The sequence below is a fragment of the Xiphias gladius genome, chromosome 17, assembly GCF_016859285.1.
Source record: "Xiphias gladius isolate SHS-SW01 ecotype Sanya breed wild chromosome 17, ASM1685928v1, whole genome shotgun sequence".
Lineage (NCBI taxonomy): Eukaryota > Metazoa > Chordata > Actinopteri > Istiophoriformes > Xiphiidae > Xiphias > Xiphias gladius.
Genome location: NC_053416.1, coordinates 18084384 through 18103209, shown reverse-complemented (window position 1 = coordinate 18103209; position 18826 = coordinate 18084384). Strand labels below are relative to the sequence as shown.

Sequence of the window (18826 nt, the reverse complement as noted above, 5' to 3'; positions counted from 1 at the left end):
ATGTATATACCTACTATACGCTCTCATTGTTGCTGCTTTTTTTTTTTTCTAGCCACCTACCCTGTCTCCAATCCCACAAATACCACGCAGCCCCTACAAGTTCCCTAATTCACCTCTGCGTGTGCCGGGCAGCAACAACGTGTACATCTCCCCTCTGAAAAGCCCACGCATGTCCCCGGGTATCATGACTCCTCACTCCAGGTCAGCTCTTCACATATACAGCAGTTTGATCTTCTCCTTAGACAACTTGACAGATTTTTGGAAAAAAGCAGAAAAGGCCATTGATCCACACTTGTGAAGTAGCATGATCCTTTGAACTGATTGGTTCTCTTGTCTCATTTTTGTTTATGACCTCTACAGAATGCTGGTATCGATCGGTGAATCTTTTGGGGTATGGTCTTCTTTTGTTTGCTCTGTAGCGTATCACAGGAAAATCTCAATTCAACTGCTGCATTGTCAATGATCTTTTCTTCACTCGGTCTGTTCTTTGTGTTTTGTTTTCATTTGCAGCTGTCCAGTCGGTTCCAGAAGATCAACCAGATGGTGAACAGCAGCAACCGCTCCTGTAAGAGGACTTTGGATCTTGGCTCTGCTCCAAAGCCTCTGAAGAGGTTACGCTTCGATGTGGACGGACAAGATGAATCCGATGGCAGGTTGGTCACAAATGATGTTATGTTTGCCATGGTATACTAGCACCCTGATTTACTAACTTTACATAAAAGTCATTCAAAACATGAACATAGTATTATTCATGGCAACAAAATAAGGAGATATATCAAGAGTAAGAAGCCTCAGTTTTTTGCACCCTCAAAATAGAGCACATAGCAACAGTAAAAATTAAATTCATCTTATTACAGCTTATCTGTATGAGTTTGGTGAACAAAGGAACAAAAATGTATTGTACCAGCCTGCGCACAGTTAAAGAGTTTCTATAATCATCTATATCGTTTTCATGACGGGTGGCTGATTAATATTTTCCCTCAGTGCTGAAGAGATAATTTCCCTCACCCAAATGTATGTATGTATGTATGTGTATGTGAATATGTATATGTATATATCTTTTTTTTTTTTTTTTTTTCAATTAAGAACACTTATATATTTATATTTCAATTTACAGCAAATCTGGTGGAGATTCTACACTGATACAGAAGCTTGCAGAGATGAGTAAGTAAAAACTGCCTCACATATTCAGTTCCATTTTTGCCTTTTGATACTCTCAATTCTTCTTCTTCATGTACTTTTACTGTCAGTTGTATGGCTTGTGGATGTGTGTTTCTCTATTGATAATTTTTTTTAATTTAGGCTCCACTCGGAGTCGTATGCAGGAGCAGAAGATGAAGGAGGACGCAGAAGCAAGGAAGGAGTAACTCTAAAACCTACTGAACTGACCTGCACTGTTTGTCACAACGTGAACACTACCTTTTGTTCACACACAAAGTGAAACATGAGTTTCTCTGTAAATTTAGTAATGGATTTTAGTTTTAGTATTTAACTTTGTGTTTGAGGAGTAATATGTGAATATAGAGGACTTTCTCCTTGCTCTCGTTTTTGTTGTTGTTGATGCTTTAACTGAGTGTTTTAACTGAATAATGATTGACTTTATTGAATTTCAATTGAATTTGACTTGGTGGTGATTAAGTATGTTTGGTTTTAAGAGTGGTATTCATTTGTGGATTTTATAAGAAATCATTGTTTTCACTCTGATGAATGTTCTCATTTGTCAATAGTGTTGTAATGACTCATTTCTGGTTTCTTTGTTGTTAAATGATTGGTTTATTGGTTCTATCACCATCGGGACCTTCTTATGTTGACCTTTTTCTTTTTGACAGTCATTTCAAATTTTTATATTTCAATTGTTTCAATCATGATGCAACATTTCAAGTGTTAAATCATGATTACTCTCCTCAAAAAGGATTATATATCAACCTCAGAGAGAAATCCGTATGTCTTTTCATGCAGCAGTTTTACTTTTAAAGTGATTTTTTTAATACTTGAACTTGGGAAAGTTTAGTTTGGGCCATAAAGTGAGAAATATAAAACAATCAATTATCACTTAAAGGAAAATCATCCATAATTTGCACTCAACCAAAATTCATTGTTATATAGTAATATCAGAGGATTTGGTTACAGGTCATGTTTCTCTCTGGTGTAATAAGTAGTTTTATAGTAACTTTTGCTTACTTTTGGGTAGTAAAAATACATCATACATCAAATGCAAACACCTCCTAATCTGTTTCAACTAAATGAATCTTTTTTCGTGTGTGTTTGCAGTCACATTTTTCTACACATAAGCTGGTTGATTTTAATTTTTAGAAATGGAATTAGGAAGATTCTGGGAAAGAGGGAAAAAATTTATAGCGATTAATACACAACACATATAGCAAATTTATACTCTGTATACCATAGTAAGATATTGCTAGAAATGTCAGTTACCAGAGTTTTAAATTAAATGTTTATATTGTACTTTCTCAAAGTAGTTCCTTTACACAGTAAACATTGCTTTTGAAAATATTATTTTGTTTTTGTACTTCTTTGCATAGAGGTCATTACATGCAGGTATTTTCTTTTTTGCTAATCAGCTGCCATGACTCCAGTGTTTAACTGACCATCTAACAGACCGAAGAGCAGTTTGCTGTCTTCTGGTTTCATTTTGGTTTCTGTTTTCTCTTGATATACTGACAGTCTTGTTAGATTCCTCTGATTGTTATCTGTCAGAGAGTCTTTTTAAGTACTTTCCAGCTTCTCATAAAGGACACATTTTAGAACTGTGGTATACATTTTACATCCTTTGGTTTGATTGATTGATTGATTTTTTTTTTTTTCTTCCCCCTATTGTTTGGCCTAACCTTTGGAGAAAATATCATTTGATTGTTTGTTATGAAAAAGAAACATTACAACATAGAATATATTGTGCCACATTTGTTACTTCTTGTTGTCAGGCAATATTGTCCAGAACCCTGTTTCACAAAACAATGTTAAAGCTAAAATAACTCTAACATCCATCTAAGAAAGCCTAACCTAAGACACCAACACTTTTGACCTTTAAGATCATCCACTATCAGGAAACTGAACCCAAATAAATGACAGTTCAGACCATCTCCTCATTGTGTTTGAAACCAAAACAATTCTGTTTTTCTTACCAAGTATTTCAGCAGTGATTACAAACCAATAAAAGAACAAGACTTTGACAAAAAAAAATAGATTTTAGAATCGTAATTGGCATCAGACATGTTTTATTACCTCCCATGGCACTAGAGGAATTGCAATCACAACAAAGACCTCATCTTTAGGTCCAAAGTGGTCCTTTCCCTCCCTCTGCTGTGAAACATTATGTTCACAAGAGGCAGCAGCCCATCAGGGTTCACTTCTAAACAAGATTACAGTTCAGTGAAATGAGTGATAAATGAATGGATTATTTAATTCATGGATTCATTGCTGAGTACCATGATCATCTTCGCTGTAGCTGACTAAAAGAATTGACATTTTTTCCATTGAAGATGTATTTGGCCATTATTTAAATGCAACATTGATTTTCTTTGAGTACAGTATCATCAGCCATATGGTAGGCACGCACCACAGAAAGACATACGTTTGTACTTTACAAGACCCTGGAACTGCTGAGGACACTTTTTATGGTAAAGAAAATATAAATTGTGTGGTGTCAATAGGGATTTGGCCCAAACCCATCAGTGCAGTTAGACAGTATAGCTGAAATGACGTGAATGATTCTACACTGATGAAGAGCCAATAAATATATCAACAAAACTTTTCAAAGCCATTGAGATAAAAAAGGAATCCAGTCTGAGGGATATATTAAGACATTGAAATCGTCCAAGCAAGATGAAAGAACAAGAGGCAAAAATATAATGTTTAATTTTAGTAACTGGACAGAAATGAACTACGGTAAATCACCTGCATGAAAAGAAACTAGTGAAAGTAATCATTAAATCTTTTAGTTGAAGCTCCTTGTTTTTCCAACTGCTGTGAACTCCTTCGAGCTCCTCTGGGGGAAAGTGATGACAGCTGCTGCCTGTTCAGTAACAGCTACCTTAATTGTACCATGCCACTGTTTGCAGTGGGGAGACCAAAGTTAATTCCTGTGTGAATGCAGAAACAGTTTGGTTTGCGCCTAACCAAGCATGAAACACTTTGAACCGGTTACATTTTAATTGGCCTTACCCCATGGGGGACTGAAGTGTGTTATTGAGTTTGTGGGTGCAGTTCCTTGCAGTCAGCTGGTAGCACATGATCGCAGGACAGCAAAGTGCTCAGTTCTCCTCTGATTGGAGCTGCTTGTGAAGTCTACTTATATCTCTCACCTTTATCACTGAAGCTCAGAATACCTGACCAAAAAAAAATAATTTTTTTTCAATGTCTCAGAATGTGATTGTGTTTTTGGTTTAGGATCACTGCTCAAAATTGTCACTTATCATCAGGATGGAAAACCTCACGGTAAGCAGTTTTATTTACGCATGTTCTTTGAATTTTTCATTCAATAGATTGGCATTAAAAAATGTTGTAAGGAGGATAAAAAAAACTAGGCTAAATCTAAAGACGCTTTACTCCAGGTATCTTCTAGACGGCTTTATTTTCTCGTCCAGAATATATAATCTGTATTTTATTAATGAATTGTGTTTTCCTTGATGTCATAAAATGTCTCCAGTCATGCACTCATTTGTAGTATGTGTTATGTCTTTTATTTTTTGTACATCTTTTGATTTTCTTACAGAATCTCAACATTTTATCCAGACTAATTTTCTTGTATGAAATCTAATTGTAAGATTCCCTTTTCTCTGACATCTGACATTCATCTCATAAATACGTGTGAATGGACATCTAATACTGCTGCCGACTGTCCTGTCCTGTCCCTCAGCCTGAGCAATGGCGCGAGATTATGAACAAGAAGATGCAGTTCCCTCCGGAGCTCATCAGTGCAATTCAGGAAGGGAAAATAGAGCTGCTGTGTGGACTGTTGAAGACAGGTGATGGGATCATCCGGCAGCTGGATGACTCTGAGGACCGCCAGTGGAGAGAGGCCCTCAACCTGTCCATCCGCCTGGGCAGCGAGGATGCCATGGACGCCCTCCTGCAGGGGGTCAAGTTTGACTTCCGTCAGATTCACGAGGCCCTGCTGGTTGCTGTGGACGCCAATCAACCCAGAGTGGTGAAGCGTCTGCTGGACCGCCTGGACCAAGAGAAAGGCAACAAGATGGACGTACGCTCCTTCTCTCAGGCCATCTTTGACCACTCTATTGACAACTCCCAGTTCGCCCCTGGCGTGACCCCTCTGACCTTAGCCTGCCAAAAAGACCTGTATGACATAGTCACCATGCTAACCCAAAAAGGTCACGTCATCCCACGGCCACATAAGATATCCTGTGCCTGTCTGGAGTGCCGTAACGGGCGGCAGTATGACCTGCTGAAGTTCTCCTTGTCTCGTATCAACACCTACCGTGGTATCGCCAGCCGTGCCTACCTGACCGTCACCTCTGATGATGCCATGCTCAGCGCTTTCAGTCTCAGCAGAGAGCTGCGCAACCTCTCGCAAAAAGAGCCAGAGTTCAAGGTCTGACGACATTCCTAGATATAAATGTTCACTGTTCCTGTCGGGTGTCTGTGATGTTGCTTGATTTTGGCCATGGTGTCTTGTCTCCTGCAGCCTCAGTACCTGAGCCTGGAGCAGCTTTGTCAGGAGTTTGCCGTTGAGTTGCTGGGCATGTGTCGCAACCAGAGTGAGGTGACCACGATCCTTAACAGCTGTGGAGACGAGAGCCAGAGTTCCTTAGAAGAGCAGGCCTTTGAGGAGGGAATACCCAACCTGTCACGACTGCGGCTTGCTGTCAACTACAACCAGAAGCAGGTAGTTAGATGCAGAAACAGCTGTCAGCCCGAGATGATTAAAACAAGAAATATACTTGATCCACAGTTTCTGTCTCCCTCTCTGTGTGTGTGTTTTTGTGTAGTTTGTGGCGCACCCAATCTGCCAGCAGGTACTTTCATCAATCTGGTGCGGGACCCTGGCAGGCTGGAGAGGCAGCAGGACGGCCTGGAAGCTGTTTGTCTCTGTGGGGATCTTTCTCACCATGCCCCTCCTCTGCCTCATCTACTGGATCGCGCCAAAGTCAAAGGTCACAATGCCCAAAAATACTTTCTGGTAAACTGCGACAGCTGGGTAGTATTTTGAAACAATTTAAAAGTGTCACAAACTGTCATGAGAGAGATTCAGTTAAGAAAAAAAGAAGCCAACAATGTATGTTTATGTTTTCACCAGGTAGGAAAGATCCTAAAGATTCCTGTGATCAAGTTTCTTCTTCACTCAGCCTCCTATCTGTGGTTTCTCATTACATTACTTGGAGAATCAATAACAATGGAGTTGTATCGAGACAAATTTGCTTCCCGGCAGCAGAACATCCTGCACAGCTCCTTCCACATGGTGTGGGTTGTTGGTAGGTTCACTCTCTCTGTTCTGTTTTAATTCCGTTCTCTAATTGGCACACAGAAATCTCACGCCTGAAATCAGCCTTTAAATCAGGCTCATAGTATGCTGTCGAATGTAGGATTCTTCTGGTATGAGTGCAAGGAAGTGTGGATCGAGGGGCTACGGAGTTACTTCCTGGACTGGTGGAACTGCTTGGACATGATGGTGCTCAGCATGTACCTGGCATCATTTGCATTGCGTGTGCTCATCATGCTCAAAGGTTACTTCCTCTGCCATGATCATAAAGGCACAGAGGAGTGCGTTTATTTCACCCAGACTGGTGAGAAAATTATGTCCCATAATTTGTCCAAATTGACTGTTGGAAGTATTTTCAAGTTCTGAATGCTCAACAGGTCTGTTGTTGTGTGAAATTGTCCTGCAGTGCGTGAGGACTGGCATCAGGAGGACCCGCAGCTGATTGCGGAGGTGCTGTTTGCAGTGACCAGCATGTTGAGCTTCACACGGCTGGCGTACATCCTGCCAGCCCAAGAGTCTCTGGGAACTCTGCAGATCTCCATAGGAAAGATGATTGACGATATGATGAGGTAGAAGCACTTTTCAGTTTGCCTCCTGCATCATACATATGCATATCTGAATATTGGTCATTGCCTGGAAGGGAATTCAGGGCACGTGACAGAGCCCTTGTTTGTTTTTTTAGATTCATGTTTATATTGATGATCATTGGAACAGCCTTCCTCTGTGGGATCAACAATGTCTACGTTCCTTATGTCATCTCTCCGCATCTTGGCAGGTAGGAATCTGTGCTGTCACTACGAATATATGAGTTCACCTGGCCACAATTCGGACAGCTGCAGAAGCATTTTTAAAGGAGTAGTTTGACATTTTTGGATATACGCCTATATCCAAGAGTAAGATCAGAGGATTGATTGCCACTCTCATCTCTGTATGGTAAATATGAAGGTGGAGCCAGCAGGTGATGGGCCTAGCTTAGCACAAACACTGGAAGCAGGAGGAAACAGCTAGCCTGGCTCAGTCCAAAGCTAACAGAAACCACCTTCCACTAATTAACATGCACATAATATTTGTTTGTTTAATCTGTACAAAATGAAATGTAAATCATTAATTTTTGATTTCCTGGAAACTTGTTGTCATTGTAAGGTTTCCAGGCAACCATTGGAGACATATTTCTGTATATTATGATTTTATGTTACAAGATAATCAGCTGATATATCGTTATCAGATCAATCAATATCAGTCTCAGAAATCCATTATTGGTCAGGCTCTATTCCATGTAATGTTTGTCCCTAGACCGGATTAGTTATTAATTGGTGCACAAATTGCAAATACATTGATGTTGAAAGTAATTTGATGAATATCTTTCTCTTTTGACTGTTTATACTTATTGTTTTTGAGACTTTCTGCAGTCCGCAAATCAATTTAATCATACTGATTTCAATGACGTACAGAAATTGGATCTTAAAAAATAAGCATTTGGCATCTTGGTGTGAAAACTGTGACAAGTGCTCTGTGGGGTACAGTATGCTCCTCTTCTATATATGGTTGGTTATATAATGGTATGAAAACAGTCTCATCATGACAACACTCTCCAATGCACTGCTGCAGGTTTAATGAGACCTTCCACTTCTTATTCTGGACCATGTTTGGCGTGGCAAACCAGGATTATGTGGACATGCCACAGTTTGTGTTAGCAGAGTTTGTAGGAAGGATTCTGTATGGCATCTTCACGCTCGTCATTGTCATCGTCCTGCTCAACATGCTTATTGCTATGATCACCAACTCCTTTCAGAAAATTGAGGTAAAGAGATATTTTTATGTCCCACCTGCAATAGAAGTAGAAACCCCACTGATGATCACTAACATCTCCACAATTTTATTTTAGGATGATGCCGATGTTGAGTGGAAATTTGCTCGGTCAAAGCTGTACCTCAGTTACTTCAGAGAGGGCCTCACCATGCCTGTGCCTTTCAACATCATCCCTTCACCCAAAGCAATCTTTTACATCTTAAGGTGAGCTCTAAAACTTCAAAACACTTTGAACTTGCAAAGACACGTCATTCTTTTTGTAGTTTTTTCATTCATTCAATAAAAATTCTGTTCCAGGGGCTTCTTCAGACGAATCTGCGGCTGCTGCTCTTGTAATTCTGAGCAAAAATATCCCCCTATAGCCTCTATGGTAAGTGTTTGTTTAATGCTCGCTTGTGGGAGTCAATGATTGTTTCAATCTACATATTCTTTGCTAATTATACCCCACGCTGCAGTGTATGATATTAGACATGTTTTATGTTATCTGTATTAAGTCCAACGATAAGGGATCTGAAGACAGCCAGTTGCCTTACCGACAGCAAGTGATCAGGGCTCTGGTGCAGCGCTACATTGAGTCAGCTCGCAGGGAGTTCGAGGAGACAAAGAGAAAAGGTAACTGACACTGGTACCAGTAACACTCATACAGCCATGAATTAGAAAGTCCAGCTGGTTCACACAGCTAGCTTACTTGTGCATGGCAGCCCCCTTCTCTCTTCCATTTATCTAGTTCTTTTTTCCTGCTAAATAAAAAAAAGTCTAAAATTCTAAATGATAGAAATGTTATGCTTTTGAGTGATTTGGAATGATATTTGCTGTCATGAAAAGTGACATGATATAAAAAAAAAGTGTCGTGAAATCAGTGTCATTTAGAAAAAATGTTCTTATTAAGAAAAAAAACATTTTCAAAAAAGGGCATGAAATAAAAAGGAAATTAAACAAAAATTTCTTAGATTATTTCACATATTAACTTTGTGATTATTTAATTTTATAAATATTTATTTATTTAATACTGATCACTTTGGGGCGCTTTGCAATTTTGGAAAGAATCGTTAACTTGACAAAAGAAACAACTTTTGTTCACATTGCTCACAGCAGCAGTGTCCAGCCCTCCAGTGTGCCTCCTGTAATTATGGCATTTGAACCAGACACTTTTATCATTCAAATGCATGTTGAGCAGGATGATGACAATTATCATTTCATCATTCAAATGTCTGAATGCGGTGTTGTGATTGGAGTCTTGTCTTCCCTCAGATATCGGTAATCGCATCACTGAGCTGAGCAAAGCGGTCTCCAGAATGCACAGTGATATGAAAGTGGTCCAGCAGCTTCTTTTGGATGATGGACACATTGCAAGTGATGCATTGACCAAGGATGGAGGATGTTTTTCCTCCATACTGGGGAAATACATCATTGGTGCAAAGAACAATTTCAGAGGTTTTAACAGCAGACAAGAGGGCAAAAACGCATCACTTAAAGTGACAGTGCACCATGAAGAGGAGGAGGTGGATAAAGAAAACATTGACTCAGATACAAAGCATGAGTCAGACACACAACAGTATCAGGTGGGTGATTGTGGAACAGAGGGATCAAAGCAGGTAACAGACTATGATGTGGTGAAGATGGAGGAAGGCAGAGCTAAAGCAGAGGCAGGAGGTGAGAAGAAAACTGAGAAAAAAGAGCAGGTGGAAGCAGACAAAACTGAAAATACTGACAATAAAGTGAAAGCGGAGGGGGCAGCAGGAACAAGTTTTGATAATGTGGAAGAAAAGCCGAAAGCCGAGGCCGCACAGGATGAGGCGGAAAAAATAACGGAAGAAGAGATACTCGTGGCGGGGAAGGTGGGTGGAAAACACAGAGAGGCAACTACTGAAGAAGCTGAGAGCGTCAAAGTCAGCAGTGAAAAGACGGATACAAAAAAATTAGCAAACAAGTTCAAAGACATAGAGCTGCAAGAAAACAAAGTGGAGGCAAGATGGATGAAGGGTACAAAGTTCGAGCATAATGTAGCAGAGGAGTCTGGTGTCCGTGAGAGCAACGGAAAACCTGGAGCCAAGAAAACCATTCCCTCCCCAACGGGCAGCAGCAGCTCCCAGGACACGGGCTTTGGTTCACAGGAAGGGGAGGGATCGATCGATGGGTCACTAGTGAGGCCGTAACCATACCAATGTCCCGTTTAAAAGATCACACTGACTTTTTCAGGGTTTGGTCCTTTGGTCATCTTTTCCAATATTTGGGAAGAGGGTTTGTGCTACGGCTGCACAAATAATCACTGCTGACTACTTGACTACTTGGATATACGTGATTTCAGCGGACAGCAATGGTTTGGGTTTCCCCATGGCCTACAGCTTCATAATTTAGGCCCTGCTAGTGACAGGGCTAAAGTTGGTGAAATGTTCCAAAGCTACAGTACATATTTCAATGGCTACAGACATAAAAATATTTTTACCCCTCCAGTCTAGAATTGTCTAGATTGGTCAAAATTTCCCCTCAACCAAAACTTAGCTTTCAAGATACCTTGTCAAAGACGTGAGTGCCAGCAAAAGAAATGTCAGTTTGCATACAGCATATTTTATAGTCATAAAATTTGTTGAGCACCATCATGCTCCCAAGAGATTTGATTATAATAATCCACTTTCATATTGTGAGGTAATAAGGAATATTGCTGCCTCTTGGGGTTGCTAGCAGATTTTTAAGGACTGTTAACAGTTTTGAAAAAAAAATCTTTAAGTATTTTTTTCTTTTTTTTGTAAAATCTAACGCCTTATCCTCTAAACAAGTCACATTTAGACTTAATCATGAAAGTATCATATCCATTCAGCTAGCTAAATTGCAATTTTCTCATTTTTGGAAATAATGCTTGTCTCTTGCAATTACATACCAAGAAAGAGATCATTTTGTTGCCAGTCCTCTTATCACATGTTAAAATGACCGATGGTTTTAACACCCAAAAAGTCAGTGTACACCTTAAATTCAGCAGCCTGAAGAGATTAGTTTACCATAGCAGACCATGTACACCAGCACACCTCGATAAGCATCAGTGGCAGTAAGTTGGGGTTACAGTGCTAATTAGGCCACTGAAAGTAGTGACCACCTAAAACTGCAAACTAGGGGGGAGGGGTTCATTTGTCAGATTACGGCAAGCCTGTCACAGCTAGTTGCTCTGCTCATTTACACTGGGTGTCCCTGTCCTCCTCACTGCCATTTACTAAGTTCACTGTTTAATAGCAAAGATTCTGTCAGTCAGTCTGGTTTCTCGCTGTATGATATTCAGATATCACATGAAAATAGCCATTTTTTCCATTAAAGTTTTGCACAATAAAGTTTCTTTGTAAAACAATGGAATACTTTAAAATGACATTTGGCTTTTGTCTCTGTATTTCATGAACCTAGTGTAGTGTAGGGGAATGTTACTGCTGTGTTCTGAGGTTATGAATTAATGTTGCCTTAGTGTTTCTTTTTGGTAGGCGGCAGTCCTACATTTGATGCCGCAGCGCAACAGTGAAGGTCTCAGCTTGCTTTACACATACTGTCCCCCTGAGGCTGCATCCATGAACACATCGGCTCATTAATTCCTCACCTGCAGCATCTGCTGCCCCAAGGCACACTATATCCAAACTTTTCCACTGGAAAAAAAACCTTGGCATGTAGCCCTTTGTTGCAGTATTGCACAACTGATGTCATCACCATTTCCACTTTCATTTTGGGTGCCGTGAGCCTGTTCTTTTGTCCTGATCTGCCACCTGAGTTCAGCACAGAAGGTTAAACCACACTCCAACATTATTCACCAGATGAAATGAATTCATGTTTTATTGGCATGTTGTATCACCAGCCAATCACAATTACCATCCTGTTAGAGCAGCTGTTCCTAATAAACAAGAAATACTAAGATCAGCATGCTGACTATTTACACATTCTTATCTTGCAAATTATCTACGTACATTTTTTTAAAACCTTAGTTCTTGCTTCAATAAATGCAGGTCTAAATATGGATAAAAACATAAGCACGTACTGTATATATGCTCCAAGATTTTACATATTCTTGACAATAATGTAATAGTGAGACTTCAATTATGACCATTGCCTACAAGTTTAATTTTCCACACACCTAACATACAACATGGAGTTCATTAATATGACCCACTTATTACAAAAGTATATTTAATTAAAAAACAAACAAACAAACTAAGGGTTACTTCATTCATTGGACCCTATTAATTCTATATATACAGCGTACACTTCATATTTAAAATTCAGCAAATATTAAATAAAAACTGCAACGATTTGTGAGTTGACGACAGCGGCATATGTAAAACACTTGTTACCACATCATATACAAATTAAAAGCACCTGGTGTTTCAAAAACTACATTTTGACCAGGGTAACTGGAAGTGTGCTTGTCTGACAGAACACTTCCCTCAGGACCCACACATCAGGCATTCGTCTTTGTTCGCTAAGGAACAGACCATAGCAGCAGTGTTGCGCTCTTTGGTCTCCTCCTCCACGCTCTTGGCGGACTGGGCCTCCTTTAATTTCTCCTTGTTCAGGGTGAACTGAATGGGGTTGGCAGCAGGCTTTGTCCGCAGGTAGTACATTCCAGTTTTCAGGCCCTGCAGAGAAAAGAATACAAGCTTTAAGATGTTTCCTGGCCTTACAATACAGCATGCATCGAGCCTGCATCCCCTCAGTCCTGACTTACCAACTTCCAACCATAAAAGTGCATGCTGGTAAGTTTGCCATAGTTTGGCTCAGCAATATGGATGTTAAGGGACTGGCTCTGGTCAATGTAAGCACCGCGATCTGCTGCCATCTTGAGGACAGTCCTCTGGGAGATTTCCCACACAGTTTTATACAGCTGCTTCAGGTCATCAGGGATCTCTTCAATATCCTGTGGACAAGTTAGACATTAAAAAAAGGTTTCAATTATTAAAAAAAAAAAAACTTAGAGCAGTGATAAGAATAATTTAATCAGTTAACATTTTATTAAGTGTGACCTTTTACCTGGATTGACCCATTCTGAGCAATCAGCTGGTTCTTCATTTCGTCACTCCACAGTCCTCTTTCCGTGAGGTCCTTCAGCAGGTGAGGATTCACAATCTATAGGAGTGGCAGAGACTACACTTAGCAACCCTCCCCTCTTTGGACATGACTTTGGAGGCAGAAAACAGCAAATGCATTCAGTGCCGACCTGAAACTCTCCTGAGAGGACCCTGCGGGTGTAGATGTTGCTAGTGTACGCCTCAATGGACTCATTGTTACCCAGGATTTGGGCAGTGGAAGCTGTGGGCATGGGGGCCAAGAGCAGACTGTTCCTCACACCATGCCTGAGAACACACCGGGCCGGAGGAGGGTGCAAGTCAGGGACGAGCTACAATCTCCGCATTCAGTAGATATGAGATGATAAATGTCATTCAGGAAGACTTACTTGGCAATTTTCTCCTTCAATGCGTTCCAGTCCCACAAATCTGTTGGGGTTTTACCCCACATGTCATACTGAAGGATCTAGAAAACAAAATCAGTTAGGAACTGAGCCCAAACTGCTGAACTGTATCCAAGGATGGTTTGAGACATTGTGAAAGCTACTGACCCCCTTGCTGACAGGAGAGCCAGCGTAGGTTTCATAAGTGCCGAGCTCCTCTGCCAGCTCACAGCTGGCCTCCAGGGAAGCGTAGTAGATGGTCTCAAATATCTGAATGTTGAGCAACTGGGCCTCTGGGCTTTCAAATGGATAACGCATAAGGATGAAGGCATCAGCCAGACCCTGCACGCCGATTCCAATTGGCCTGTGACGCTTGTTGGACCTTTCAGCCTGTAAAGCAGGACAGAAGAGCCATTTGTTAACGCTGAGCACACAAGGCCCGGCTGCATGGTTGATAGAGAAGCAGCATTAGACAAGAAAGCTTACCTCAGGCACTGGGTAGTAGTTGATGTCAATGATCTTGTTCAGGTTTTTGACGATGACTTTGGTAACAGATGCGAGCTTTTTGAAATCAAAGGTCCTTTCTGGGGTGACATACATGTTGAGGGCAATGGATGCCAGGTTACACACTGCAACCTGAGTTGAAGGAAGATCAAATACATTTTAAAAATAGTACTGAAAAACTAATGTTGTGGCTCAAATAAAGTTTACAGAAACAAAAAGCAAAATTTGTAGCTACTGATATTATATCTTTATCCCCTCACCTCGTCTTTGCTTGTGTACTCTACTATCTCTGTGCACAGATTGCTGGATTTGATGGTGCCCAGATTCTGTTGGTTGCTCTTCCTGTTGCAGGCGTCCTTGTAGAGCATGTACGGCGTACCGGTTTCTGTCTGTGACTCAATGATGGCATACCACAGCTGCTGAGCCTTCACCACACGCTTAGCTCTCCCCTCCTTCTCATACCTGAGGACAAACAGGAGTCATGGGACAAGTTAGGACTGAGAACGGAGCCGTTTGTTGAGAACAGGGCTTGGTGTGCTGATCTTACCGAGTGTAGAGCTCCTCGAAATCCTCTCCCCAGCACTCCTCTAATCCAGGACATTCACTAGGGCACATCAGAGACCAGTCCTACAAGAATAGCAGAGGAACCATAAGACTTTTCCCCAAACTGTAATGTTCAACAGGAGCCTCAAGATATCAAAGCCAGCAGAAAACATGCAGTAGATTATAGAATATATATAGCGCAATCCAAACTTTAACCTATGTGGGATCTAAGTTAGGGTGGTGAATTCGTCCAGTAGTCACCTGATTGCTTTCCACTCGTTTCATAAAGAGGTCTGGGATCCACAAGGCGAAGAACAGGTCTCTGGCCCTCTGCTCCTCTTTACCTGTGTTCTTCTTCAACTCTAAGAACTCAAATACATCAAAATGCCACGGCTCCAGGTACACAGCGAAGGCCCCGGGTCTCTGAACAGGCAAACACAGAGAGTAAGGTGATTAAACTTACTACTAGAGGTGTCTCTAGAGCAACACTGTCAAGCAACATTTTTGTGTGTATTGTAAATCTTAGTCTTTACCTTGTTGCCACCCTGGTCAACATAACGGGCTGTGTTGTTGTACACTCGAAGCATAGGAACCAGCCCATTGGAAGTGCCATTTGTCTGAAATACACAAACCACTTTAAGTAATAGAAAAATGACATGGTGTAAATTTAAAGCTCCTCTATATCTCCTTGATTTTACTCTGTAATGTGTATTTTGCTCACCCCAGCAATATAGCTGCCTGTTGCTCTGATACCGCTAACTGCCAATCCAATACCTCCAGCTGATTTGGAGATGAGGGCACACTGCTTCAGTGTGTCGTAAATACCATCGATGCTGTCATCCTTCATGGATAGCAAGAAACAACTGCAAAGACCCAAACAAAGTAGATTAGGGTGGGGGGGGTGGGAGCATCATAATTTTGCTCAGGGCCTACAAATGGCAACATTTTTGTAGTTCTTACCTGGACAGCTGTGGCCTGTTGGTGCCAGCATTGAACAGTGTAGGTGAAGCATGGGTGAACCACTTCTCTGACAGCAAGTTGTAGCTCTCAATGGCTGCATCAATTTCTCCTTTATGAATCCCAACAGCCACTCTCATTAGCATGTGCTGGGGTCTCTCAGCAACTGCAGAAACAGAGGTTAATTAGCAATCAGACAAACAATAAAAAAAAAACATCCAAACAACAAAAGACATGCTCCTCAACAGGTTGTAGCAAAAAATAAATAAATAAATAAAAATAAAAAGATAATTTTTTTTTGAATGAATGAATGACTCTCACCTTTGCCATTAATCTTCAACAAGTACGACCGCTCAAGTGTCTATTAGAGCAAAAGGGCAAAAAAGATATATACACCAAGAATCTGGGTGAGATATCAAATGTATGACCAGTGAAAAGTAGTAATTACCTTAAAACCAAAGAAGTTGTAAGAGAAGTCTCTGTCGTAAATGATGGCTGAGTTGAGGCGCTGCAAAGAATAGAGGACACTAGGTTAAGAAATGCAAAACGTTATTACAGTGACTTCACATTGGAAAACATGAACAAAATATATCATCGAAGGTGACGTACAGCCTTGTTTTCACGGACAATGTCGAGTGTCTCCTTGGAGATCATAGGAGAATGTTGTTTATTTAATGGGTTGACATAGTTGTACAGGTCTTCCATCACATCTACAAAAGCGAAAAAGGAAAAAAAGTGTAATATCAGTAAAAATAATTTCATCACTTTAACATTCGACAACTAATCATGCCAGCATTTCCTGCACTGTTCTATAGCAGAAGACAAAGACCACCAACATTGTAAGAAAAATAATAAATTTTACACACAGCCAATGTGATGTATTAAATGAGTGTGACTATTGTTAAGGCTGTCATCTACTAATTAAAGTGATTACAAGATGAGATCAGTCAAGATCTGGATGGCTAACTGCCCAGGCTAGGCATTTTCCTGAGGGACACCATAACACTACAATGTGCTGCACTAGCAGTTACCAAAAATGTTGCACCAGAGAGCGTCATAAAGCCTAAATTAATGTACAGTGCATCAATAGTGTTATTTATTTAAATGTTATAATTCTTAATAGTGTTAATTATTTAGATGTAATTATGACACAAATCATACAAATTGTCTTAGAGGCGTAGATTTTTTTTGACGGTAATTTAACACTTTTCCTCACCACTGAAGACTTTCTTGGTCTCTTTGTGCAGGTTAGACACAGCTATTCGTGCCGCCAGGATTGCATAGTCAGGATGTTTGGTGGTGAGAGTGGCAGCAGTCTCTGCTGCCAGAGTGTCCAGCTCCACAGTGGTGACTCCACTGTAGAGACCCTGGATCACCTTCATCGTAATCTGGGTCTGCAGAAAGCGAGATAAAGGGTTAGGCTACACATGGGATAGCACCCCCGTTCCGAAACGTGATGTTTCTTTCTTTCTTCCTTTTTTTAAACAATCACAGGATTTTTGTAAAGACGGCTTCACAGTGGTTTGAACTTACGGGGTCCACAAAGTCAGAATTGAGTCCATAGCAAAGCTTCTGAATGCGAGAGGTGATTTTATCAAAAGTAACTCCCTCCTGGCGGCCATCTGAAAAATAAAATTAGCAATTAATTTGTAATCCTCCTCTCATGTGGTCATTTTCTGAAGTACAGTAAATTTCCAGGGTAGCTGGTGTATATACTTGCAGTGGTAAACACACCAGAACCATCAGCTGTTAACTGGATTCTCTGGACTGTTCAGTGAACTCAGATGGAGCCAGCAATGAACACCTGTCCAACCAGTTATGGCAACAAAAAGGAAGACACCTTGCTGCTTCGCGCCATTACAACAGATGCCAATATCTAAGGACAATAACCCTCTTCTGACACATTACTTATAGAGGGAAGTTTGTGAACGCCTTTACTTTGCATCAATGGCCGGAGAGCAAAAGTTGCTTAAAGTCTCGGCTGTGTCGCTGCTATTTGAAAAGTGTGCTCAACGTTAAGTTGTTCGAGATGAAAATAAAGCAGGCAACGCCGCACAAAATGAGAAATATAAATACGGCTTCTGTCTTTTCATAACTCTTTGACTGCTCTTTGTCTGATGTCTCGACGGAAACACACCGCGCCAAGAAACAAAACAAACAAAAAAAATCACATTTTACCATGAACAAAACTGAGCTGAAGACTAGCTAAAGTGTGGCGTTTCTTTGTAGTATTAACACTCAACGTGGACTTTTAGGAACTCTGGAAGCACATCCGCACATCTGCACATCTCCCGCATCCTAACACTGCATTATCTGACAGCGCGAAAAGGTCGAGTTGGCTACTATACCTCGCTTAATCACATGCATGTTGGCAACACACCAGCTGGCTTCCTCGGACAGTCGCTGTTGCGGTTCTCCTTTCGGCTGGACACTGGAAACGAATAAAACGATGTGCGGCTGCAGCAGGTTATGAAACCGAGAGAACAATCGGCCAGCACAGTTGAATCTCAAACTAAGAGCGCCAACAACCCACAGGCCAGTTACACCGCTTTGTGTCAGCGGCTCAGCCAATCACAGAAGACTCCGGCGATATAATAAACCAATCACAATCCATCGCTCAGACCTTTTACAACATCCGTTCGCCTTTTCCAGGCGAAATGTGGCGGGATATTTCCAAACAACAGATCTTCTGGTAACATATATTTTTTTTTGCTCTATGTCAGCAGCAGGACTGATTCGTATGTGCTGTTTGTTGCAGCATAGAAGTTATAGCAAGGCTACAACAACCACACATGAGTGTAGCTGGAGTTATAAACAAGGTGTGATTCACAGTATTTGATGCATTTCCTTCCTTACACGAAGTAACTACGGTCATTCGTTTTAAATCTAACAAAGAAACAAAATCTATAACACGAATACCATGGCGAGTCTATAAATCAGGTGTACGTCAGTAATACCACTGAGGTGACATCTATAACAATGATAATCATCAGCCAGTTTCAGTGACACTGTAACTACAGCAAGTGTGATAATGAGTTATACTTAAGAGATTCACTATCACAGGCAAAACTTACGGAAATACTGCAAGGTTTTTGTTTTGGGTTTTTTTTTTTCGTAATTAGGAATATTACATCTTTGAAAAG

At 40.8% G+C, this 18826-nt stretch overlaps 3 protein-coding genes across 6 annotated transcripts in view; 2 read left to right on the top strand and 1 right to left on the bottom strand.

Moving 5' to 3' along the window:
• The window catches only part of rb1 (retinoblastoma 1), a 23731-nt gene extending 21220 nt beyond the window's left edge, over nucleotides 1–2511 (top strand). For 3 of the 4 annotated variants that reach the window (XM_040150321.1, XM_040150320.1, XM_040150319.1), the window contains exons 24-28: nucleotides 53–201; nucleotides 361–391; nucleotides 511–653; nucleotides 1118–1164; nucleotides 1303–1367. In XM_040150321.1, the coding sequence (XP_040006255.1) occupies nucleotides 53–201; nucleotides 361–391; nucleotides 511–653; nucleotides 1118–1164; nucleotides 1303–1367 (435 nt within the window). Of the gene's footprint in view, nucleotides 1–52; nucleotides 202–360; nucleotides 392–510; nucleotides 654–1117; nucleotides 1165–1302 lie in introns of all 4 variants that reach the window. The other variant, XM_040150318.1, reaches the window with a different exon arrangement.
• A 963-nt stretch (nucleotides 2512–3474) lies between these two features.
• Nucleotides 3475–12105, top strand: LOC120802699 (short transient receptor potential channel 2-like). The gene is made up of 13 exons (XM_040150781.1): nucleotides 3475–4452; nucleotides 4874–5566; nucleotides 5660–5860; nucleotides 5964–6128; nucleotides 6272–6446; nucleotides 6558–6758; nucleotides 6861–7023; nucleotides 7137–7229; nucleotides 8063–8255; nucleotides 8340–8467; nucleotides 8561–8633; nucleotides 8758–8875; nucleotides 9515–12105. Exons 1-13 carry the CDS (start codon nucleotides 4438–4440, stop codon nucleotides 10417–10419), a joined length of 3123 nt encoding a protein of 1040 aa, XP_040006715.1. The 5' UTR covers nucleotides 3475–4437; the 3' UTR covers nucleotides 10420–12105.
• LOC120802700 (ribonucleoside-diphosphate reductase large subunit-like) lies at nucleotides 12054–18189 on the bottom strand. The gene is made up of 19 exons (XM_040150782.1): nucleotides 18032–18189; nucleotides 17217–17305; nucleotides 16900–17077; nucleotides 16293–16393; nucleotides 16132–16191; nucleotides 16005–16044; nucleotides 15687–15849; nucleotides 15448–15589; nucleotides 15260–15343; nucleotides 14988–15149; nucleotides 14731–14810; nucleotides 14444–14645; nucleotides 14166–14315; nucleotides 13848–14069; nucleotides 13686–13762; nucleotides 13449–13584; nucleotides 13262–13357; nucleotides 12960–13148; nucleotides 12054–12870 (listed from the first exon to the last, which is right to left on the bottom strand). The coding sequence occupies exons 1-19, from the start codon at nucleotides 18048–18050 to the stop codon at nucleotides 12679–12681; spliced, it is 2382 nt and encodes a 793-aa protein (XP_040006716.1). The 5' UTR covers nucleotides 18051–18189; the 3' UTR covers nucleotides 12054–12678.
• Nucleotides 18190–18826: the final 637 nt, after the last annotated feature.